At 35.9% G+C, this 25,024-nt stretch overlaps 1 protein-coding gene across 1 annotated transcript in view; it reads left to right on the top strand.

The window, feature by feature from the left end:
- The first annotated feature begins 3,166 nt into the window (after window positions 1-3,166).
- Window positions 3,167-25,024, top strand: part of LRRK2 (leucine rich repeat kinase 2) — a 144,129-nt gene continuing 122,271 nt past the window's right edge. Inside the window, exons 1-7 of the mRNA XM_019039400.4 lie at window positions 3,167-3,695; window positions 3,968-4,053; window positions 10,752-10,861; window positions 14,106-14,194; window positions 16,435-16,569; window positions 18,962-19,096; window positions 22,042-22,173. Of these exons, the coding sequence (XP_018894945.3) occupies window positions 3,545-3,695; window positions 3,968-4,053; window positions 10,752-10,861; window positions 14,106-14,194; window positions 16,435-16,569; window positions 18,962-19,096; window positions 22,042-22,173 (838 nt within the window). The 5' untranslated portion in view covers window positions 3,167-3,544. The remainder of the gene's footprint in view (window positions 3,696-3,967; window positions 4,054-10,751; window positions 10,862-14,105; window positions 14,195-16,434; window positions 16,570-18,961; window positions 19,097-22,041; window positions 22,174-25,024) is intronic.

Below are 25,024 nucleotides of genomic sequence, written 5' to 3'. Positions count from 1 at the left end.
CAACATCTCTCATATATGATTTCCATATATGTGAAGATGTGTTTCTGGGTTTTCTATACTCTCATTGGTCACTTTGTATAGCTGTGTCAATAACATGCCAATTAATTTCTATAGCTTCAAAAAAGTATAATGCTTCCTATACTGTACAAGTTGTGTCCTCCATAAGAACACCAGGGTAGAGACTGAAATCCAAATCCTGCTTGATACACCCAGACATAAGGCTGTGCCTACCTAAAAGGCACTTTTTTCTAATTCATAGAAAGACTGCCTGCTGGGTAAACTATGTGCTTTCAGGGCTCCCCGCTTTCATCCTAGGGGTACTTTTTCCTTCTTCGGAAACTGATAGAGAAAGGCTACTACATACTCTGAATGGATGTCAATTGGACATCCAATAGGACAAGATGGCAATTCTCCCATCTTGTCCTTCTTCAAAAGTGTCTAGTCTATACTAGGCCTTTTGATCTTGCTGAAATCTATGTAAACCTTGTTGAGAATTTCACTAATCTTGCATTGTTTTTTATTACTTTGTAGAGAATTGACATATTTTTGAATTTAGTTTTCCCATTAATTAATGTGATATTAATATTTATTCATGCCTTTTTAATGCCTTTTAACAGAGTTCAATAATTTATTCATAAAGGTTTTGTAAATATTTGTTAATTTATTTTCAAGGTTTCCCTTTCATTGTCATACACACACACACACAATTGCACTTTATGCTTGTGCATCACTCATGTTTAGGAACACATTTTTTTTATAATGATGACATTAAAAAATACTTATTGGTCATTCAAAATGAATTTCCTTTTCAAGACCTTAGTTTATTATTTATTTCCTGGTCTATCTGTGGCGTAATACCTTCCTCCCAGTGATTTGTAAGAACTTTTGAAAGTTGAAGGCAAATTGTATTTCATCATATGTATTTCTAATTTTTTCTTCCAGTTTGCCATTTGACTTCTAGTTTCATTATTGGGTATTTTTTCTTTGACTGCAGAAAATTTAAATTTGATGGAGTCACATATACTACCCTTATGTGATTTCTTTTTTGTTTTTATGTTTCCTTATTCAAGATTATATAACTATTAATTTATATTTTATTTTTGAAGTTATTTTTATTTAAGTTTTTAATCTATTTGATGTTTGCTGTAATTAGTAATGTCAGTTTTATTTTTTTTCTTTTCAGGAAGTTAGCCAAATGTTCTAGCACCATTTTATTCTCCACTGAACACTGCTTCCATGATAAATTCGTGCCTTAATCTTCATTTTCAGTCTTGTTAACTACTTGAAGAGTTGATAAATCTTGGAATTTCAGTTAATCAATTAAACATTTTTGAAAACTAAGAGAATACTTTACCTTAACACTGCAGTAGTTCATGGGAGAATGCTCCCAACAAATAATTCATATTTTCACACTGCCTACTCACAGTCTGGCCAATATAGAGTAGATAATAAATAGGCAATAGATGGATGAATGAATTGTGGAAATTAGGAGACATCTTTTAATTTAGATTTATTTTTCTTTGGAAGGGAGGTAGGTTTTAATTTCTTGAAAGGTTGTAATTCAGTAGAACAGGAAGGGAGAAACTAATGCAGAGGAACAGAAGGAATGCATGAGATGGAGAATGCCTAGAAATGTTTGAGACATTGATTAAGTCATCAGAAATGGAAACAAGTTTAGAAACAACTTAGAAAATAATACACTGTAGGTCTGATAAATATTGTAAGATTGGGAGTTTTTTGTTAAATTATGGAAAATTTTATACAGATAGAATAGTAGAACAGACCACATGAACCCATCTCATATTATCTTCAACAATTATCAGTTCAAAAGTTGCTATCGTTATCTCTATCTCCACACATTTCATCTTTTCCTCCACCACTGGATGACTTTGAAAGAAATCCTAACCATTTCAACTATAAATATTTCAGCATGTCTCTGTAAAAGTTAAAGACTCTATAACAACAAGACATAGACCCAATATCCAGGTTGAGTAGGAGTTTGCTATCTTACTAATCTAATGTATTAACAAAGTCTAGAGCATTCTTATTAAAGTGGTAGAGCATGAAGAACCTTTTACCTGGAGTTAGGAGATTTGCTGGGTTGAAGTCCTGGCTCTCAACTTCCCACCTGTGTGAGTCCAGCAAAGCTCTCAATTCCAAATCTCAATTTCCTCATTAGTGAAAGAAGGATACATAGTAGTAGTTGTATCCATTTCAGAATTGTCATCAGGATTGAAGTAACAGATGTGAAAACAAAACTAAAATTGTGAAGTAGTAACTTCCAGTCCAATCTTCTTCTTTGTAAATGATCTTGAGGACAGACACATCACCTGAAGGATAGATCATCTTTGCCTAGCCTTGTCTACAATGTTCTTGCTAGGTTTCTTTTCCTAAAAACACGTTACTTAGGTACTTAACAGAACAAACAAACGAACAATCAAAAGACAAAACCAAAAAACTTTGGGGTTATAGACACCCATACTCATAAGTATTTCTGAATACCAAGAGAAGAGTATTTAGGTTTGCTTCTCTCACCTTTTCACCTTTCATTTCATGTACCCTGTCCTTTGTCTCAGCTCTAATAGCTCTGAGAGCTGATTACTTTTCGGGTGTCCCAAGTATCAGGATCCTGCCTAGTGCAACTCAAATTTCCAGAAGTTAATTTAGTGGCCTTTTGGTGACCAGAGCTTCAGATAACTCACAGGGAAACAATGTTTATTTCCTCTCCCACTAACAGTCACAAAAAATCATAAAAAAGAGTAGCAGGGGCAGTTTTGATGGCTAACCTCTCTCTCCATCCTTTGGGGGAAAATTGCTCATCTCCCTATAGGTGGAACTCTAAAGACAATGTATTCCTAAAAGGGGCCATCTGGGCGGTGTCCTCTTTTCCCAGCGCCCTGATTTCTATTCTTAGATCTGGAGATAGGCGGCTTTCATTTTTCCTGCTCCCAGTTCCCAGACCTTCCGTGGGGCCGCAGGATCCCCGGCTGGCGGGTCGCGGAGGGTGGCCGGCCGGGCTGCGCACTGCGCGCCTCCGCTGCGGGGCTCCGGGCCTGTGGACTCGGCGGAGTCCGCTGAGTCAGTTTCTTCCCGCGCGACTCCCGGCCGCGCCGCCGCTGGGGTGGAATCTGGTCCCAGGAGGCGGCGCCCGCCCGGGGTCCGGTCTAGGCGTGCGTGGGGGCCACGGTCACGGTCATCCCGGCCAGGCCCGGCTCCAGCAGCCCCAGGGCCGCCGCCAGAGTTCTGCGCGGCCCGTCGCCTCGGCCGAGCCTCTGGCAGGCCCCTGAGCTCGTTTTTTGGGGCCTGAGTGGGGGAGGAGGAAGCCGAGCAGGAGGGCTCCGGAGAGGGAGGGCAACGCGGGGCGGGGAGCTGCCTCCTTCCTCATAAACAGGCGGGCGTGGGCGCCGATGGGGCCCGCGGGGAGCGCTGGCTGCGGGCGGTGAGCTGAGCTCGCCCCCGGGGAGCTGTGGCCGGCGCCCCTGCCGGTTCCCTGAGCAGCGGACGTTCATGCTGGGAGGGCGGCGGGTTGGAAGCAGGTGCCACCATGGCTAGTGGCAGCTGTCAGGGGTGCGAGGAGGACGAGGAAACTCTGAAGAAGTTGATAGTCAGGCTGAACAATGTCCAGGAAGGAAAACAGATAGAAACGCTGGTCCAAATCCTGGAGGATCTGCTGGTGTTCACGTACTCCGAGCACGGTAATCACTTGAAAATAAACTGTGCTTTTATTTTTGCAAACTTTCTCCCCCTCCTCACATTTGCAAATTTTGTCCTCCTCCCCTTGACGCTGCTCAAACCCGGACTCTTAAGGAGCCGCAAACTCCCATATTCTTTCCTTAGGGCAGAAAGCAGCTGAGAATTCCAGGAAGGTCTTCACCTTTTTGACTTTTCTCCCCGTTTCAGACTAAAAAGGAAAGGGGGTGCTGTGGATTGTGACTTTGCTTCTTTTCCCCACCCAATTGTTTTCCAGCCTCCAAGTTATTTCAAGGCAAAAATATCCATGTGCCTCTGTTGATCGTCTTGGACTCCTATATGAGAGTCGCGAGTGTGCAGCAGGTAAAGGCATTGTTATCACTTCAACTCATTCTCCCTTCTGTTTGGAAGGAGACGTTTTACTGGCAATGTTAATATAGCCGAGAGTTCTTGGTTTTTCCCGAAATTTGGCTTGAGGAACCTCTGACTGTGATTTTAAGATGGGAATATTGTTAAATCATTAGGCAATGTAAACGGGATGAAGAGCCCCAGTATGTGTTCCCTGAGTGTCTTTAAGAAGTAACTTTATAAAACCAACAGTATGGATGGTGGTAGAAGGAGGATAAAAATGGGTTCGGGTTTAGTCTCGTTATTGGCAAGATGAATTCATTAGTGGTTAGACCTGACAATTCCAAGTATCTTCCTAATATAGAGCATGTCCTAGATGAGAAGATTATGAATAGTTTGGAAAAGGGGAATAATTAATAGTGATAAAATGCAACTTTGTCACTAGCAAACTCTTGTAGAGTTCAGCACTTTTTAAAATTCAAAGATTTCTAGCCTTTAGTTGTAGTATACCTTGTAGTATCTAAAGAAAGTGATGTCTTATGAGACCCTCATAGTTTGCAACTGTTGTCATATAAAATGCATGTAGATGTGAAACTTTTACAATCTGTACCATAGGAAACCCAGAAATTTGCTATATATCTTGGATTTTTTTAAAGGGGGCCTTAAAATGGTAATTAAGAATGATTTACAGTCAAAACAAAATTATAGGCCAAGGTGATAACTTCCTTCGGAGCACTTAGAGATTTGGGGAACTGAAATCAGTTTTGTCATCTGCATGTTAACTCATGCAGAGAAAGAGAATTGGACTTTGAACTCCTTGGAGGTGCAGTCAGAAAGCCAATGTTTCTTAATGGTTGAGAGGCTTGACAGACATGAGGCATCTCAATCTTTAAATTGGTGTGGGTCTATCTTTATCTTGATGTTTATCTCTGTACCTAGCTGTATCTGGTCTGGGTGAACCATCTAGCTTCTTTGATATGAGGACATTTACATCTGGAAGAAATATTTTAATTTGTTTTCAACTGTGAAATATTTTCCATCTGACTATTATAGATTTTCACGCTGCTATCAAACCAAACCAAGAAAAGATGGAGGCATAATCAAGATGCTGTTCTTTTAAGACTCAAAGTCGGAATTTTGCCTGTGGAATATGAGTCACTTTTTGGGCACTGGCCTATTGTGCTTCCTGCTCTGCACCCACGTCATCCCTTCTTACTTGTCTCTGCTTTGGTGTTCAGAAGTGCCTGATTCTGGCCACCTTCATTCCCTAGACTCTGTACTTGATAGAGTCACTCCTGCTTGATACTGCTCAGGACAGTCAGATCCTGGGTAGGCGTTTTGGTCTGCAGGGCCTAGATAAGGCAGTGCTAGACTTGAGAACCCAAGGGAGCCTGGAACATACTTCCTAATTCTTAATTTTAGAAATTGCTCAATCCTGAGCATACTTGTCTGGAGTAGTTATGAGTGTCACTTAGTATTTCTGCCTAGAGAGTACCAGAGGCAAAGTATGCTGGAAAATAAGGAAGAGTCTTTTTAAAAGTAATTAATTACTTTTTTGGATGTATCATAGTTGTATATATTTTTGGGATACATATGCTATTTGATACATGTATACAATGTGTAATGTTCAAATCAGGGTAACTGGAATATCTGTCACCTCGAACATTTTTCTTTGTGTTGGCAACGTTGCAATTTCTTTCTTCTAGCTATTTTAAAATATGCAATAAATTATTAACCATAATTTCCCTGCTGTACTATTAAATATTAATTGCTTGTATCTAATTATATTTTTGTACACATTAACCACCTTCTCTTTATCCCTCCCCATCCTTTCATTTCCAGTCTCTGGTAACCACCATTCTACTCTCTTCCTCCATGAGATCCACCTTTTCTGCTCCTACATATGAGTGAGATTATGCAATATTTTATTTCTGTACCTGGCTTATTTAATTTAACCTAATGACCTCCAGTCCCACCCATGCTGTTGCAAATGACAGGATTTCATTTTTTATGACTGAATAATATTCCATTGTGTATGTATACCACATTTTCTTTTATTTTTAGTTAAGTAATTAATTTAGAGACAGGGTCTCACTCTGTTGCCCAGGCTGGAGAGCAGTGGTGTGATTAAAGCTCACTGCAGGCCTGCAATCCTGGGCTGAAGTAGTCCTCCTGCCTCAGCCTCCCAGGTAGCTAGGACTATAAGCATGTGCCACCATGCTCAGCTAATTTTTTTTTTCTTTTTTTACTTTTTGTGGAGATGGAGTCTTGCTATGTTGCCCAGGTTAGTTTCAAACTCCTGACCTCAAGCAATCCTCCTGCCTTGGCCTCCATATTTTCCTTGTTAATCTGTTGATAGACATATAAGGTGATTCTGTATTTTAACTATTGTGAACAGGGCTGCAATAAACATGGGAGTTCAGATATATTGATGTTCTTTTTTTGGATATATACCCAGTGATGAGATTACTGGATCACATGAAAATTCTCTTTTTAGTTTTTTAAGATACCTCCATACTGTTTTTCATAATGGCTGTGCTACTTTATATTCCCATCAACAGTGTACCACCATTCCCCTTTTTCTGCATCCTCACCAGCATTGGTTATTTTTTGTCTTTTTGATAATAGCCATTCTGCCTGTGAGATAATATCTCATTGTGGTTTTGATTTGCCTCTCCCTAATGATTAGTGAAGTTTGGGATTTTTTTTTCATGTACCTGTTAGCCATTTGTCTGTCTTCTTTTGAGAAATGTCTATTTGGATCTTTTGTCCATTTAAAAATAAGACTTTTTTTTTTTTTGCTAATTGAGTTTTTTTAGTTCCTTATGTATTCTGGTTGTTAATCTTTTGTTGAATGGATATTTTGCAAATATTTTCTCCCTTTATGTTGTCTCTTCACTTTGTTAATTATTTTCTTTGTTGTGCAGAAGCTTTTTAGCTTGATATAATCCCATTTGCCTATTTTTGTTGTTGTCGCCTGTGCTTTTGAGGTCCTACCCCAAAAATCATTGCACAGACCAATGACCTGTAGCATTTCCCCAGTGTTTTCTTCTAGTAGTTGCATAGTTTCAGGTCTGAGATGTAAGTCTTTAATCCATTTTGAAATGATTTGTGTATATGGTGAAAGCTGTGGATCTAGTTTCCTTCTTTTGCACAGCCAATATTTGATTCTCACTGAAATCTCACTGCCCCCTTGGAAATATTACCGGATGTTTTACTCTCATAGCGAAGTGAGAGTAAGCTGCTCACTGAGGATCAAAGAGCTTGTGACAGACCTAAGACTCAAGTCTTCTCACACATTCAAAATCTCTTTCCATCATACAATCTACTAGCTGCTGAATTCGCAAGCTTTTTGTGCAAGCTAGTAAAAAGCAAAATGGTTTGATACAAATACTGTGGCCATGCTAGGTACAATGACATCAATTTAAATTATCATTGGTCTTAACAAGGGGATGTAGAAAGGGGTCTCCTACTGACATTTTAATACTCACTTAAAAGTAGTATTTTTCCTTCAGATTTCTTTATATTATTAGTATAATTACGGTAAGTATCCTTTACTGATTTATATGTTGAATTAGCTGGAAGTGCCAAAAGAAAAACTCTTAATGATGAATTTAAGGTATTAAGGTAAATTTCTCCTTCATTTAATTTAATAGTAATTCTTAATAACTATTTAAAATAGAGATTAAGGTTTGTTTCTAGATGCCATTTAACATGATATTCCAGACTGCCAGTTTTATTTTCAAAGTTTGTTTCATATTTTATTAATGTTTCTTCATAAATGACAGTCTTTAGAAAATTGACGGTTAGGCTAGGTGCTTTATATTTTTCTTTTCCTGCCCATCATTTCACTGTGCTCCTAAATTTTACATCTCTTTATTCTCAAAGTTTCAACCTTTGAAGAAGGGGAGCAAAATAAATGAAAGTGGCTAAAATTTTTTCTTTAACCCCTAGACTCTTTCCTGTTGTGCATTAATTACATGCTTGAGTTTTTAGAATAGTTATAATAAAGTAAAACTACCAATTTAATTGTATTGCAACTGTGCAAGATGGGAACCTTCTCTCTTAGAAAGATAAGCTTTTAATTGAATAGATTAATGGATCAATTGTTACCTCTGCTTTGCTGCCAGAGATTCTATTTAATCACAGAAGTTCCATGTACTGCTGGAAAGCTCAGTTGCCTGAATCTTTTTGCAAAGCACTTACTGATACTGTTGCTTCACCAACCAAAACAAACAGGTTTTTTCCTTGAGTCAGCTTTGTAGGTATAGAGATGAGTTTGGCATCCTATGTGACTTTTTTTTTTTTTTTTTTTTACCACCAGAAGCTGTTCAGAATGTTATTTTCTTAAATAGTTCGGAAAAAAGTCTTGATGTATTTTATGGAAGCACAAAAATAGTCAGTTTCTATGACAGCTGGATTGTCAACGTCTGTTCAGCTTACGTGGAGGAGGATGTCCTACTTGAGTAGTATAGGTAGAAATAGCTATCAGAAATTGCTGCCTTTGAAAGCAATTTGAAATTATGTAAAAGGAAGTAATGACAAAATAAAGCAATTTATGTTTAATCTGGAAAAGATCCAAAAGTAATATTGTAAAGAGATCTTGAGTAATCATTTTTATCTTCCTAAAATAGCCGTTGTTTACTCCTGTAAGCGAGTAAGAAACGTGCCATTATTCCTTATTGGGTGCATATAGATTTCTCACCTTGTCATTCAACTCCTTGCAATATTCAACTTTACTTATGCATCCAGGCTTATCCCAAAATAGCCTCTTCCCTGTAGCAGCTTCCTTATCATGTAGCAGCCTACTCTCCTCACCGCTCATCCGTTCTTATACAGTCTGGCTTAAGCTCTACCTCTTCGTATTATATTCTTCTCTGAGTAATTTCAACTCACACTGAGTCTTACTTTCAGTATTTCTATTATATTGGTATTTATTACACATCACACTTAGATACTTTTCCATTAGTCTCTAGAGGGTGCATATATATGCACTTTCTCTCTCTTTTTTTTTTTTTTTTGACCATGTCAAGTATAGTTCTATAGTAAATAGAAAGAATTGGAGACCCTTTACATTTAGAGAGGGAGGAGTCTACAGTAGGAAGAATAGGTTAATTTTCATCTCCGGTTTGAAATCAGGACTTTCAATGTTTTTTTCAGAGGTAAAGAGCAACTTAGTCAAGTTGGCATCTTGTAAACAGACTGAGTGAAGATGTACTTAAAATGCATCTATAATTTCATATTTTATTTTGAAATGTGAAAGAGCCTACTAGGGGTGTCTGTGATCTCTAGACCTTATCAATTCATTCTAGAGAAATCTAGAGGGAGCCATTGAGGAGTTCTACCTCCTGTCTATTTTATAGAGCTCTTTCTCTTTTTCTCCTATCAGATGTAGATTCAATTGCTAAAAATGCCACGTTTCTTGCCTCTATTATTCTAGCTTCATTACTTGGGGAGCAGCCATTCTGATAACTTACATTTTGCTACTAAAATCTCCAACTTCACATAATCCTTCATTATAAGCCACTTCATTTTTTCCTATAATTAAAATTTTAAATATGTGGAGGAAATTCTGTCAGGTAGATATGACTTAAAACCTACTAAGGGCCAGGTGCAGAGGCTCACGCCTGTAATCCCAGCACTTTGAGAGGCCAAGTCAGGAGGACTGCTTGAGCCCAGGAGCTTGAAACCAGCCTGGGCAACAGAGCGACACCCCTGTCTTCACAAAAAAAAAAAAAAAAAAAATTAGCTGGGTGTGGTGGCACATACCTGTAGTCCCAGCTACTTGGGAGGCTGAAGTGGGTGGATCACCTAAGGACAGGAGTTCTAGGCTGCAGTGATCTATGATTGCACCATTGCACTCCAGCCTGGGTGACAGAGTGAGACCCTATCTCAAAAACAAAAACAAAACCAAAAAAAAAAAACAACAAGAAAAAAAAAGTACTAAGGATCTGGTATAGCCATTCTTGCACTTAATAATCTTGGTACAACCTCTAAAACTATTTTTTATAGTTTATTTTATTTTGCCTTATTTAGACAATTGGCATGTCTATGTTCTTCATAATTTAGAAATTATATGTATTTATATATATGTAAATTATATATATTATATATAAATTAAATTATATATATTATATATATATAAATTAAATTATATATATTATATATATAAATTAAATTATATATATTATATATATATAAATTAAATTATATATATTATATATATAAATTAAATTATATATATATAATATATATATATTTGAAATGGATTCTTGCTCTGTCATCCAGGCTAGAGTGCAGTGGCACAATCTTGGCTCACTGCACTCTCTGCCTCGCGGGTTCAAGCGATTCTCCTTCCTCAGCCTCCCGAGTAGCTGAGATTACAGGCGCCCGTCACCATGCCTGGCTAATTTTTGTATTTTTAGTAGAGACTGGGTTTCACCATCTTGGCCACATTGGTCTCAAACTGCCGGCTGAAATGTTGTATCTTTTGTATGTCTTTCTGGTGTGATTTTTGGAGAAAGGTGTATCCTAAGAATATGGCTTGCTTTTGTTTCTGGGTAAGCATTTTAGGGTATCATTTTGTTGTATAACCATTATTTACAAGTGAGATAAGCATCTATTCCACTAAGATTGAAGAGATTCATGTTTGACTGAGTATGCTGTATTAACATTCTTTAAAACATGTGAATATATGTCTTTCTTGTTTTCAGGTGGGTTGGTCACTTCTGTGCAAATTAATAGAAATCTGTCCAGGTACAATGCAAAGCTTAATGGGACCCCAGGATGTTGGAAATGATTGGGAAGTCCTTGGTGTTCACCAGTAAGTATGATAGAAAGGTACAACAAACGGCCTCGAGTATTTATCTATACACATGACAACCTCCCCTTGATACACTGTGTTTGCAATCCAAGGCTACTCCTGTGGAATTCTTTAAAATACAGATATTTTTCCTTGAGTCAATGATTTACATTTATAGAGAGCTTTAAACTCAGAAGTTTGATTTAGAAAGCAAACATTTAAGGTAACATGTCAGAAGTTATTATTTTAATAATGTAATCATATAATTATAAAACTGGTTAAGTTGTAGATTTTTGATGAGTACTTTTGAATTCAAACCATGAAGAGATTTTGGCTTTTAATAATAGAACCGATACAAACCACTAGTTCTTAAAAAAATGGGAACTGAGAAAAGTTAGTTCTGTAAGTAGTAATTTGAAAGTTGATGTTCTACTGTCTTTAAATAGTACATTTATATATATTCCTATATATACAGTAAGTTTAAACTATGGCTTTCAGAAAGAGTAAGAAAGAGGAAATTACCTTTCAGCACATCTGCAGCCAAATCTTGATAGTAATTTTACCAGCTATGTTTTTGCAGTTTGCAGCGTAATGGCTTCTTAGATGAGACTACTTCCTTAGCCATCATTAATTAAGAAAATATTTTCTCAAGAAGAATGTGTTTCCGGGAAAATACATTTTGGATAGCTTTGTTTCTTGACAGTTAAAAAATATCTTCTAAGCTACTGAGGAGGCTGAGGAAGGAGAATCACTTGAACCTGGGAGGCAGAGGTTGCAGTGAGCGGAGGTTGCAGTGAGCCGAGATTGCACCACTGCCCTCCAGCCTGGGTGACAGAGCGACACTCTGTCTCAAAAACAAACAAACAAACAAACAAACAAACAAACCTTTTGTCATTAACTTTAAATCTTTTTTATACCTAATATGACTTTTCTTTATCACAGAAAAGGAAATTGTGAATATTTTTTGGCTTCCAATGGTATATGGTTTATGAAAATTTAATTTATGAAAAATTTTCAGGTGTTTGTATTGCTGATCAGTGTCAAGTAGTGCTATAAATTTAGACAAATTAGAGCTATGTGTTTGTCCATAAGTGAACATATCTGTGCTTATACATTTTCCCCTCTTTGACAAATGTGTTGCTCTTCTTGTTTTCAGTACATAAAGGGTGTGTTTTGGAAAGAGCATATTTACAATTAATTGGAGTTCTCGTCTTCAATCTAATCTCTGTAATTCTATGTATGAGTTCTAAAGTATACAGCATTTGATGAGGAATTACTCAAAATATACCAGTAATTAGGAATTGTAACTTTAAATGTCCCTTGGTTTGGGTGAGAATTTCCAGGAAGTCCAAAGATGAGCCAGCCTATAACCTCAGGGAGTGTTTGGGAAACTCATCTAGTCATATTCCTGTACAAACCAACTGTTCAAATTAAATTACATAAAAGTGTATATAGGAAATTTCATTCACTCACTCAGTTACTCATTCACTCACTTTGTTCATCCAGTCGTTCATCTTCTATTCATTGAATGTTTTTGAAGCCTGTCCTCTGGGTCAGAAACCATGCAGTTGTGAAGAAGATAGACACACTGCTGTCTCCAGTGGTGTGTATTAGATCACTCCCAGCAAAAATTGATTGTAAAACAGATTTCTCTTTTTTCAAGGCCTTTTCCCTCCAAAGACTTACTAGTACTGAAGAAAAATTTCTTCCGTGGTGATAAAGTCAGGAATTGTGGGAATGGTATAGGGAGAGGTAGGGGCAGGGTGATTAGGAGGAAGGCTGGCAGAGAATCGAAGACTGGCTTCATTCAGGTCCTCCAATTGCCAAATGGAGATTATGCAACGTTTCTTGAATACATACAAAACTCTAGATGTGGCCAGCTCAGTCTTCTCCCAATAATGTAAAGCCAAACAATGCTTTGCAGGAATAGACTAGAGATTATATTTTGGGATTAATAACATAGGGATTAAAATCTTATCTTGAACTAACTAAACATTATTGATATGCTAAATTCACTTTTTTTTTTTTTTTTTTTTTTTTTTTTTTTAGACAGAGTCTAGCTCTGTTGCCAGGCTGGCGTGCAGTGGCGTGATCTCGGCTCACTGTAACCTCTGTGTCCCGGGTTCAAGTGATTCTCCTGCCTCAGCCTCTCGAGTAGCTGGGACTGCAGGAGTACGCCACCACGCCCAGCTAATTTTTGTATTTTTAGTAGAGACGGGGTTTCATCATGTGGGCCAGGATGGTCTTGATCTATTGACCTCATGATCCCCCCGCCTCGGCATCCCAAAGTGCTGAGAGTACAGGCGTGAGCAACGGCCACCAGCCCACTACTTTTTAATATATCATTAATTTCTCTTTTAAAAACAGTGGCAATCAATAATTTAAATATTATAATGAATTCTTAATTTATATACACAAACCAACATCTTTATTATATCTCTATATTTTAATATATCAACATGTCTAAGATAATTTATAAATTTACATCATATATAAAAATGGGTTTGCTCTCGATGTATATAAGGCTTCATGATATTTTGAATATGGAGTTGGGTGAAAATAGTGAATCTGAATATTTGAATTTGAATATTTATTGGAAAATAAGTAGTGCTTTTAACTTTTTAAATGAGACACATAATAGTCCCCTGTTGTTTTTTTTGTTTTTTTAACTTTATTAAAGTATAGTTGACAATTAAAAATTGTTTATATTTAAGGTATACAATGATGATTTGATATGTGTACATTGTGAAATATTCACCACAATCAAGCTAATTAACATTCCCTGTTAGTTTTTATAAGCCTGGTTCAGGTTTGTAGAAAGAAACAAACACACATGGCCAGGCACGGTGGCTCACACCTATAATCCCAGACTTTGGGAGGCCGAGGCAGGAGGATCACTTGAACCCAGAAGTTTAGACCAGCCTAGGCAAAATAGCAAACCCTGTGTCTCCAAAAAAGAATGAAAAAATTAGCCTGGTGTGGTGGCATGTACCTGTATTCCTAGCAACTCAGGAGGCTGAGGCAGGAGGATTGCTCACTTGAGCCCAGGAGTTTGAGGTTTCAGTGAGCTATGATTGCACCATTGCATTCCAGCCTGGGTGACACAGCAAGACCCTGTCTCTAAAAGCAGGCAACAAAAACACATGAGCTTCACTATAGGGAATTAAATACAATGAGAGTAATAAAAAATAGGTGAGCAAAAAAAATGCAAATAAGCAAATTTTGAGTATGATATTTCATTCTTGATTTCTGTTTTTAACTCCAGATTGATTCTTAAAATGCTAACAGTTCATAATGCCAGTGTAAACTTGTCAGTGATTGGACTGAAGACCTTAGATCTCCTCCTAACTTCAGGTAATATGTGTATATGTTTTTCGTGTTGATTCAAATTAAAAAAAAAGTTGATACCATTAACTAAATATGTGTGTGTGTGTGTTTTTTTTTTTTTTTAAAGATCAGGATTAGGGTAGCTTGATTTAAATGTCCTAAAATTGCATCTGTTTTTAGATCTAGTGATGGGACAGCCATAATATAATCTAAATATCAGTTATTTCCAAAATTCTTTCTATTTCCATCTCTTCTCCTTATCTCTTTTCTCTATACTTTGCCTCTCAAAAATCTCATTCAATACCTTGGTTTTAAACATTACCTTATATATTATCCCCAAATCTCTGTTGGTAGTCCAATGTTTGCTCCCAAAATCTGGACCTTCATCTCATATTCCCCCAGGTTAGTGGTCATTCCTGCCCTTGCCATTATTACTTCTTTCTCCCTATATATCTTTAATAAATTTTCTATAATATATGTTCTGGAGTATGCCATAATCGTTACATTTTGAAAACACATAGGAGTACTTGAGTATTTGCTAGATGCCAGGCTTCACAAGTAAAATGCTTCACATGCTTTTAAACACCTGAACCTGAAAACACCCCTTGAGATAGGGATTTTATCTCAGTTTTCTAAGTGAGAAACACTGAAGTGCAGAGAAGTTGCTTTGGCCACTAAGAGGTAGAAACAGGGTCTGATTCTCCATGTCAGGTTCCTTCCCTGAGAAAACTTTGGCCTGGTAGATAACGGACCTGAAAACAAAAAATCTTGAAATGATGCAACAGTTGTGGGCATTGCTGTGCTGGACACTGGCTATTATATAAGGTTCCGAGAAGAAAGGCTGCTCACAGGGAGCTAATCTTGAAGGGCTGGGAGGAGTTTCCTTCCATGTAGGGGAGGGCTTTTTAGGTTGAGAGAAGTATGGGTGCAGAGGCCTGGGAGGATAGCATGAGAGAGGCTGGACGTGTGATTGGGAAGGTTTGAATTGTCCTCATCAGTCCTGCTAAGAGATGTAAAGACCATGCTGGAGAAAGAGGAAGATGAGAGTATGAGGGAAAAACAAGAAGGTACTCAACATTTCACTACAGCTTTTTATGACCATGTTGTATGGCATGCACTAACAGTCTTTAACCATGATTTAATTTAACCTCACCCTTGGGAGGTATTTTTTTTTTTTGATGGAGATTCATTCTCCATTTGGCGATGGACAGGAAGATGAGGGTTTATTAATATGAAAAATCTACCAACACTGGAATATATTAAAGTTAGCCTCATACAGTACTACTACTCCTATTCCAGTATTATTATTTTTATTGACAGAATAGATGCTGTTTGTGTTAAGTTTTGGATTATGATAGGAAATGTTTGGTATAGTAAAAGGCAAGAGTGTGACATGCAGTTAGTCCAAGTACGAAGAGATACCAAAAAAAAAATGTTTAGTGAGGAGCAGAGTTTAGCATATTTGGAGTGAAGACAATACGCGGAAGGAAAGGAGCTGATGAGATACATGTACTATAGTCAGTTGTGTGAAGGGTCTTGTTTTTCATACTAAGGATCATGAGAAGATCTTAGTAGATTCCAGCAAGGGATTTGCAAGACCACACTTGTGTTTTAGAAATATAATGCAGGCAATAAACTAGTTGGATAGAAATTGGGGCCTGTAGAGCAATTAAGCAACTGTTTTTGCATTCTAGATGAGAATGCAAAACACAATAGGAATGAAGGTGCCTTGTTCAAAAGGAGTTTTGTTCAAAAGGAATCTTCAAGATGTGTAGGAGATATACTTAAAGGACTTGGTAATGAATTGATTTGTTGCTTGGATAGAGAATGAGAAGAGAAAGGAGGGTGGAAGAAGGAAGATGACTCAGGAGTTTCTCTTGGGTAGCTATTGGATTATGGTATCATTGTTGAAGACAGGGAACAGGAGTAGGCCAGGTTTGGGGTACATGTGGAATATTCAGATGTTGTCTTAAGAGGCATAAGAATGTATTTCAGATGTTTGGGGCAAGTTGTCTAGGCTAGAAGTACTGATTGAGACTCATGAAATTATAGTAAAGTGAACTGGGAGTTTATCTCATTTATAAAGATCTAGAGCTTGATAAGTCTAACATCTAGGGCAGTTAAGTGGTTTATCAACAAACAAACGAGAAAACCATGGGTCTACAAACCATTCACAGTCTTCATGTAAAAATTAATTCATGTAAAAATTAACACATTAAATGTTAAAGCAGCTCTTTACTCAGAGCATATTATTCTCTTTAAAATAGGTAAAATCACCTTGCTGATATTGGATGAAGAAAGTGATATTTTCCTGTTAATTTTTGATGCCATGCACTCATTTCCAGCCAATGATGAAGTCCAGAAACTTGGATGCAAAGCTTTACATGTGCTGTTTGAGAGAGGTATTTTAAAATGTCAAATTCCTTAAAGTATATATAAGAAAAAAAGGCTTATACTGGGAAAAGTAGAACACAGTTATAATAAGAAGAAGGTTTCTAAAATCCTACTATTTATTAAGAAGTGGGAGTTGTCTGTCAAGGGTGAGGAATGGGGGTTAATTCAGAAGTATTGCTTGTTTTGGTGGGGTGAATTTCATTCGTGGGTTATAAATCATGCCCCTGGAGTAGACTTTCTTCAATTGCTTAACAAGGCATAAGGTTTACTTTGAAAACTGGATGTGTGGGTGCTATGAAAGAAAAAATAAAACTGTGAAGCCAAGCATAGGTTACACTAGGATTATGGTGTTGAGTCATCACCAGAAATCATAGAAATTGCTAAAGGCTCTGCATAAAGAGCCTGAAGGTTTACAAAGTGTACTTCAGGAAAAAGACTAACATGCATTTCATAGCCTGGCCCTGAGATTGATAACTGAGATTATTATATAATTTTAGAGTTGGTTGGAGTCCTTGTTTAGTCTTTCCATTGACCTTAGGAGGAAGTGGGTCACAGCAGTGAAGTGAACATCCTGCCTGAGGACACAGAGCTTGTGACAGTACAGTTCAATTCGCAATTATTTTAACAGCCCCTTTTGTATCATTATGAGAGCCAACCATGCTAGGGGTTTAGATAAGAATGATTTATGTGGGCCCTGTGTCAGTTATCAGTTTACCAGTCTAATTTCTTGCAGTTCCCAGAATGGGATAGATCACCTGATAACTGTTGAATTCCCTGTCTCCTCCCAGAAGGATTTTAAACAGCTTATAGATAATTATAATACACAAGAGTAAACAAAATGGATGAGAAAATGGGTGAAGGGACAATAATATAAAGCTAGATTAAGTTTACTGTGTTTCTAAGCTCCTGCATATTTACAAAGGGGTGGGCCAGAAATTTGTCTGTTTGCTTCCTATCTGACAAAGAAAAGAGGTAAATATCAGTGGTTACAAAGTTCCTTAAGATAAAAGTAAACCTATTATTCAGGAGAAGAAATTGGTCTCATGGGAGATCTGAGAAACATCTTTCCATGGGTTTTCCTGGATGAGACAATAAAGGACATACATTTTGCAAGGAATACAAAGTATATTGCAGCGAGAGTGACTCTGTCAAAAGTCAGAATAGCATGGGCCTGGTACCCAGCTCTTTGATAATCATACACCATGAAGTAGAAGATAGTTTACAGCGAGTACGGAATTCCTTCAGGCTGTTATGTATAAATGTTCTATCTTGCAACTAAGCTTTCGATGACAATTAGGATAAAGTTTGAGGTTCTATTGTCTTGCAGGGTCTGTAATCTTCTGTGTGGAAATTTAGGGGCACATTCTTCTTCCTGGAAGGAGGGCTAGCATCACTTTATCACCATAGTTGTTTAGTCCATCTAAGACACTGGAGGTAGACCATAGAATGTTACAAAGAAGAATGTTACTCAATAGAAAAACGATCAGTGCTGAGAGGGTTATGACTATAAATGTAGAGTAGAAAAATTTCTGATTTTTCCAGGAGTATCAAGTTCTCCAGGACTCAGGGGTGACTATAAAGTTAATTTTCAAAATTTGAAAGTGTACTGTGGAAACTAGACCATAAAGTGAGAAAGTTCCATGATATTCTTCACTTGTTAGGAAAACTTAACTGATTTCACATTATATTATAGGGACACTCTGGCATAAAATTAAAAAAAATTAATGTTGATCACTTAGAGTGCTGTGTTTTCTAACATATTTCTGGCGCCATTCTCAAGCTAGATAAACTATAATTTTATACATGTTTTTGAGGTTGTTGCCCAATAACAATGACTCCAAATGGAACTTACTGGCTTGATCAAATGACTTTAATTGTGAAAATTAATGATTTATATTTTTGCTGTCTGATGGAAAACCACTAAGACAGAGTATTTCAAAGTCTGATTACTTGCCATTTGCTCAAGTTGACAACTCTTGAACTGAAACATTTAGCCGAGCTGCCCTTCAGCAGCCTACCATTAATGCCTCCCTTTTAAATATTGCAATATGTCCAGTTCCAGTTGGCCATCTTTATTAGTCACTGTCAGTTTTCTCTAGAATTTCCCAAATGAAATTGTAAATAATTTTGTTTTTCTGAGAACTGCTTGCTGACTAGCACTTTTACATTTCAAAACATGGAGTACCTAACATAGGCCGAAACAAAATTATTTGAATCTCCGTAGCTTGTTTTCTCATTATAACATTCTTAGAAAGGGCTGCTTCACAGAAATATATTTTTTATTTAAGGAGATTACACTTGATGTATCTCACACAACTATAATGAATATTGTAATTTTTGAATAATTAAACTTTCATATCATCTTTAAGCTTATTCAGTATTTTGTCATTCATTTTTAAGTCTCAGAGGAGCAACTGACTGAATTTGTTGAGAACAAAGATTATATGATATTGTTAAGTGCGTTAACAAATTTTAAAGATGAAGAGGAAATTGTGCTTCATGTGCTGCATTGTTTGCATTCCCTAGCGATTCCTTGTAAGTAGCATTTAAATGTTATTTATTTTTTGTATCTGAAAAATTACAATATATCTCATTCTGAGTATATTTTAACAATATTTTTATTATTTAGAAACTTGTGGATGCTCAACCCATTCATTCATTTATTCATTTAATTAATTTACATTCACTGACATTATACTGAAGTTGGCTGTGGGCTTGGTGCTGGAGAAACAATCGTGGAAAATACAGATGTGTTCCTTACCTTTTCAGAGCTTGTAGTACAATGGGGGACACAGATAAGTACAGAGGTGATTACAGTGGCAGAAGTGATGGCAGATGGCAGAAGTACCTAGAGTTAGGAGATCAAATAGGAAGTGAGGCAATGTCTCTTAGCAAAGATTTAATAAGTAGAGCTTCCTGTGCATGAAGGTGTGACCTGAAGTGAGAATGCAGGCAAAGTGGCCCAGGCAGTGGGCATGGTTAATGTAAAGATGCTGGAGCAAGAGAGAGCAGACTGCCTTCAAGAAGACAAAAGTAGCTCTGTAAAGGTGTGGGGTTATGAGTGTGCGTGCGTGCATGCATGTGTGCCGCTGTGCATGCACATCCCCAAATATCCTGTCCGTTTGTGTTTCATTGACAGAGGCAAGGGAGAGCTTGATAAGAGGCAGTGAATGAGGCCAGACACATGGAGTGGAGAGCATGAAGGGCCTAAAAAGCCACATGAAGGAGTTTGAATTTTATTGTGACTCTTGATTAGCATTTTAATGATGCTTTGAAATTTAGCCACATTTTTCACCAAAAATATTAATCAGAAGAAATTAATTTGATGTGTATGCTACCAATGATTGCTATTAGGCTAAAATAATGGTTCATATTCTGTTTTGTTTTGTATTAATGGTTCATATTCTGTTTTGTTTTGTAAATGACCATTAACACTTTGTATTTCATGTATTACTTCTGTGGGTTTCTACAGGATATACATATGCATTTATCTAGTGATATTTTCATCCTCACACATGTGAAGTTTTGAGGATTAGAGTTAAACAATGTACCTGGTATGTAATAAGTGTTCTAAAATCAGTGACAGGATTATTAGACAATATGTATTTTATATGTGTGCTGTATACTATATGTAATTGCATTTATGGTTTCAGATATGGAAATCACTGTGTCAATCTGAAGGTGTGAGCCTTCGGTGTAGGCAGAGTAAAAACCCAATGCCCTTGTGAAAGAATGCTTTTTTTTTTGGTGATGTTTATAGAACCACAATGTTTTCTTATCCACAGGAAATTAAACACTGGAAAGTGAGTGGGGCTGAACAATAATAGAGAAAGGCCATGGTTTTACATTTCTCTGAGTCATCACTGCCAACAAACTGAATATGTTTTTCATTATACTTTTTCCTTGGCTATATTTATTCATTTATTTATTTATTTTGGGCTGGAGGTTTTTGGGAATCCATTGTTTTCCACCCACATCGGACATAACTCCAGTAAAAATGTGTTGATTCATAATGCAAAAGTCAAGAAAGTAGCAGCTAAAAATTAAGAAATCAAAAGTTTTTAAACACTGATTCTAACTGAAAAACATTTGCTTTTCAGTCTTTAAGTCTATTGTTCTGAGTCAAAGCAGTTCATTTCCTTACGTTGTTAATTTTTTTTCTATGTTTAAGCATTGTAATATACTTTTTGTGAAAACAGTTGATTAGTTTTGGCTGTGCCAAAACAAATACTAAAATGTTTTGCAAACAGCCTTTTTTTAAACAATAAAAGAACAGTTAACATTTGATGCACAGATATACATGTTTTCTCCATGTAGGTTCACACCTCACTCCCTTTATTGATTAATTGCTTTTTCTGGTAGAGTCTTTCTTTCCTTTCTGTTTTACCTGTGTTTGTCCCTAAGACTTATATTTTAATATTATGCCTCCTCTCTTTCGTTCTCCCATCTTTTCTTCCACCTATTTTGGAGCCTTCAGGAAGCTTGATTTTGCTGCCTTGTACATTGGTTGCCCTTCTGGAATGGAGGAAACAGGTCATAGCTGATTTTAACTGTTCCATCTGGTGACATATTCTTGATTTTCTTTCTTTTGGTTGGGGAAAAAAAACAATGCAAAAGTCATTCTCCAATGGGGTTGAGCCTCGTTAAGAAATAGACCCTCCACAATGGTTGAACTAGTTTACAGTCCCACCAACAGTGTAAAAGTGTTCCTATTTCTCCACATCAAAAAAAAAAAAAAAAAAAAGGTAAGCAATATAACATGAGCCATATCTAATAGGACTTCAGAAATTATCTATCCTGTAGTTCCAGGATGACGATGATGATGGTTGTGATAATGATGAAGATTGTGATGATAGTTATATGGGAGATAAAACTTTAAGCACTTTACATATTAAATTCTATAATATTCACCACATCTATTAAAATATGTTACATTATTGTCCCTATTTTACCAACAAGAAAACTGACCAACAAGATTAAACAACGTGACTAAGTTCACACAAGCTATAACAGCAGAATCTGTATCAATCACAACACAATTAGCAGCTATTTCTGTGGCAATTTTCAATAAAGATGTGTCTGGAAAAAAAAAAAGAAAAGAAATAGACCCTCCAATTTATTTATTTGAAAACTTATGACCAATACATTACATTTCCAGACTTTCATTTTCAGTACTTTTCCTTTCATTTTCAGTACTAAAAGTACTCTGAATCTTTCCTTTTTTTGATCTTAAGGCTTTAAGCCAAGAAACAGGAATAAAGTAAATTTTCCTTAATGCCAAAGATTAGTCCTACACCCCATTATGTTATTAATGAACAGCATAGTATTTTTTACAGCTACTTAAAGAACATGATGTTTAAATTTGGAAATGCAGTCATTATGCTGCCATCTATTTACAGTCTATATAAGACGTCTTTGTATGCATATTTGAAAGGAGAACATGGTTACCTTATTGATAATTATGATCTCTTTAAATTCAGGCAATAATGTGGAAGTCCTCATGAGTGGCAATGTCAGGTGTTATAATATTGTGGTGGAAGCCATGAAAGCATTCCCTATCAGTGAAAGAATTCAAGAAGTGAGTTGCTGTTTGCTCCATAGGCTTACATTAGGTGAGTTTCTTAGTTAATATGTCATCACACTCTGTATATATTGCATAATAATGGATAAGTAGCATATTGACATACTTTGAATGAAAATATTGTAAAATTCCAGAAAAAATAAATTAAAACAAAAAGAAAATACTGTAAATTACCAAACTGTTCTGCTGTGCTTAGATGGACTTTTAAAAGGAGTGTCAAAAATAGATGTGTAGAATGTAAAAGAAGTATTATCTTAATCTTATTTTTATAGATGTAGTTCTATAGATGAGTTTTTTATTGTTGAGGCTATATTTGAAATGTAATTATGTAAGAATTGATACATACAAAAATATGCATAACATATACAATATAAAGCATAATGCAAATAACTCACTATCCAACTTAAATGTTGTATATTCCCAGTGGGGGAAGCTACCCTGGGCTTCTTCCTGCCCTTGCTTTCTCTATAGAGGTTAACACTATCCAGAATTTTGGGTTTACAAATCTTTTGTTTATAAATATGATTTACTACATTTTCATGTTTCTCTAAGCAAAATTGTTAACGTTTGCCTGCTTTTGCTTCATCAAAATGTAATCATACTGTATGTTGTCTTCTGCAATTTTCAAATATCAGTGCTATGATTATAAGAATCAGAAATATTTTTGCATGTGGTTGCATGTAGTATTCTATTATTTGGAAATACCACAATTTATTTTTCCATTTTTCTATCCATGGACATTTGGATTCTTTCTTATTTTATGCTACTACTATCTGTGTTAAAGCAGATAACTGAAAAAGAACAGTTAACATTTGATGCAGAGATATACATATTTTCTCCATATATAAATAAGGGTTAATATTTTAAAAAATATTTATTTGCCATTGGTATGTCCTTCTTTGTGAAATATGCAATCTGTCATTTATCAATATTGTTCACAGGATAGTCTGTCTTTTTAAAACCGATTCATAGATTCTGGATAATAATGTTTTGGTGGTAGGTTACACGTATTGAAAATACCTTCCCTTGAACATCACACTCTGGGGACTGTTGTGGGGTGGGGGGAGGGGGGAGGGATAGCATTGGGAGATATACCTAATGCTAGATGACGAGTTAGTGGGTGCAGCGCACCAACATGGCACATGTATACATATGTAACTAACCTGCACATTGTGCACATGTACCCTAAAACTTAAAGTATAATAATAATTAAAAAAAAAAAAGGAGATGAAGAGGTAGCCACAGGTTGACTGAGCAAGGGTCATTGTCTATTTGAAGTTTCAAAGTTATCTCTGAAAATAAACACAGTTTTTTGCAAGAGTGAAAAAAAAAAAAAAAAGAAAATACCTTCCCTTGACTTGTAGCATGTCTTTTCACCATCTTTATGGTGGCTTTTGTGATATAGTTAAATTTAATAATCAGTTCCTTTGTGATTTACTCTTTTTTATGTATCTTGTTTAAGAAATTAATCTGTCCTTTCCCTAAGATAATAAATATATTATATATTTTATTCCAAATCTTTTTCCTTTGTTAAACTGTTGCAGTTTGTTTTTGTAAAGAACCCAATTCCCCCTCTTTTTTTCAGTGTGGAGAGCTAGTTACCATCACAGCACAATTTATTAGAGGTTCACCTGTTTCCCAGTCATGTGGTATATAAATATGTAAACATATATATTTATGTTTCTGTCCTTGGTGTTCTGTTGCATTAATCTGATTTGTCTGAATCAATATAACACTATTTAAATTAATAGTTCTGTAAGTCCTGATATCTGAAAAGCTAATAGGTCAAGTCACCATACATTCTTTTTTTAGGCACAGCTTGCCTTTTTTCTTGGGCCTTTACTATTCCTTGCAAATTATAGGATTAACTTGTCCAGTTCCTTGGAAAACACTGTTGAGATTTTGACTGGAATTGCACAAAATATGTGGATCATTTTAAGAAGAACTGACATCTTTACATTATAATTTCTTCTATACATGTCTTGCACATCTTAGTTTTTGCTACGTATCTTATTTATTATTATTGTAAATGGTATTTCTTTTTAAATCATATTTTTGAACTGTGTTTTCATAAAGAAATGCAAATGATTTTTTGTATATTGAACTAACCTACCTTTCTAAACTCTTCTGTTAATTCTGACAATTTGTTTCTAAATGCTCTTAAGTTCTCTACCTAGCAATTATATAATTTGTAAATAATGACAGTCTGAGTTCTTCCTTTCTACTTCTTATATTCTTTATTTCATTTCCTTGTCTTCTTACATGAGCCAGAATTATTAATATAGTGTTAAATAGAATCATTGATACTAGACATCCTTGTCTTGCTCTTTTTCCTGATTTTAAACAGAATATTTTTAATATTCTCCCATCTAAAATAATGCATCTTACAAGGGTTTAAATTTTTTTAAAAAATTTTGTTAAGAAATTTTATTTTATTTCTTCTTTGCTTTTGTTTTTTCAATGTGGGCTTTTAAATGTTTGCTTTTATTTTTACAATGTGGGCTTAAAAATATTAAAATATTTAATTTTATCAAATATACTTAAAATGTAGTAAGTCTTTTTTTTCCTTTTCATTATGTTAATATGAAGAAATACATCTACAGGTTTTCTAATACTAAGCTACTTTGCACTTCCTGATAAATTTAACTTGGTCATTTATTAGATTTTTAAAAACACTTCTAAAAAATCTTCTCTCTTTATTTTCACATACACCAGGTGAGTTTTGGCAGCCTCTTGTTTTTTCTTTTTTACCCTTTCTTTTTTGTTAAAAACATCCTTTTATTTGTTTAATGATTAATACATGGCTATTTTGTGTTTTGTATCTGATAACTATATATAAAGTTCTGGGGAGTCTAAACCAACTGCTTCTAGGCTGACTGCCT

Source organism: Gorilla gorilla, chromosome 10, assembly GCF_029281585.2.
Source record: "Gorilla gorilla gorilla isolate KB3781 chromosome 10, NHGRI_mGorGor1-v2.1_pri, whole genome shotgun sequence".
NCBI classification, from domain to species: domain Eukaryota; kingdom Metazoa; phylum Chordata; class Mammalia; order Primates; family Hominidae; genus Gorilla; species Gorilla gorilla.
This window is presented reverse-complemented; position numbering and strand designations above follow the sequence as displayed.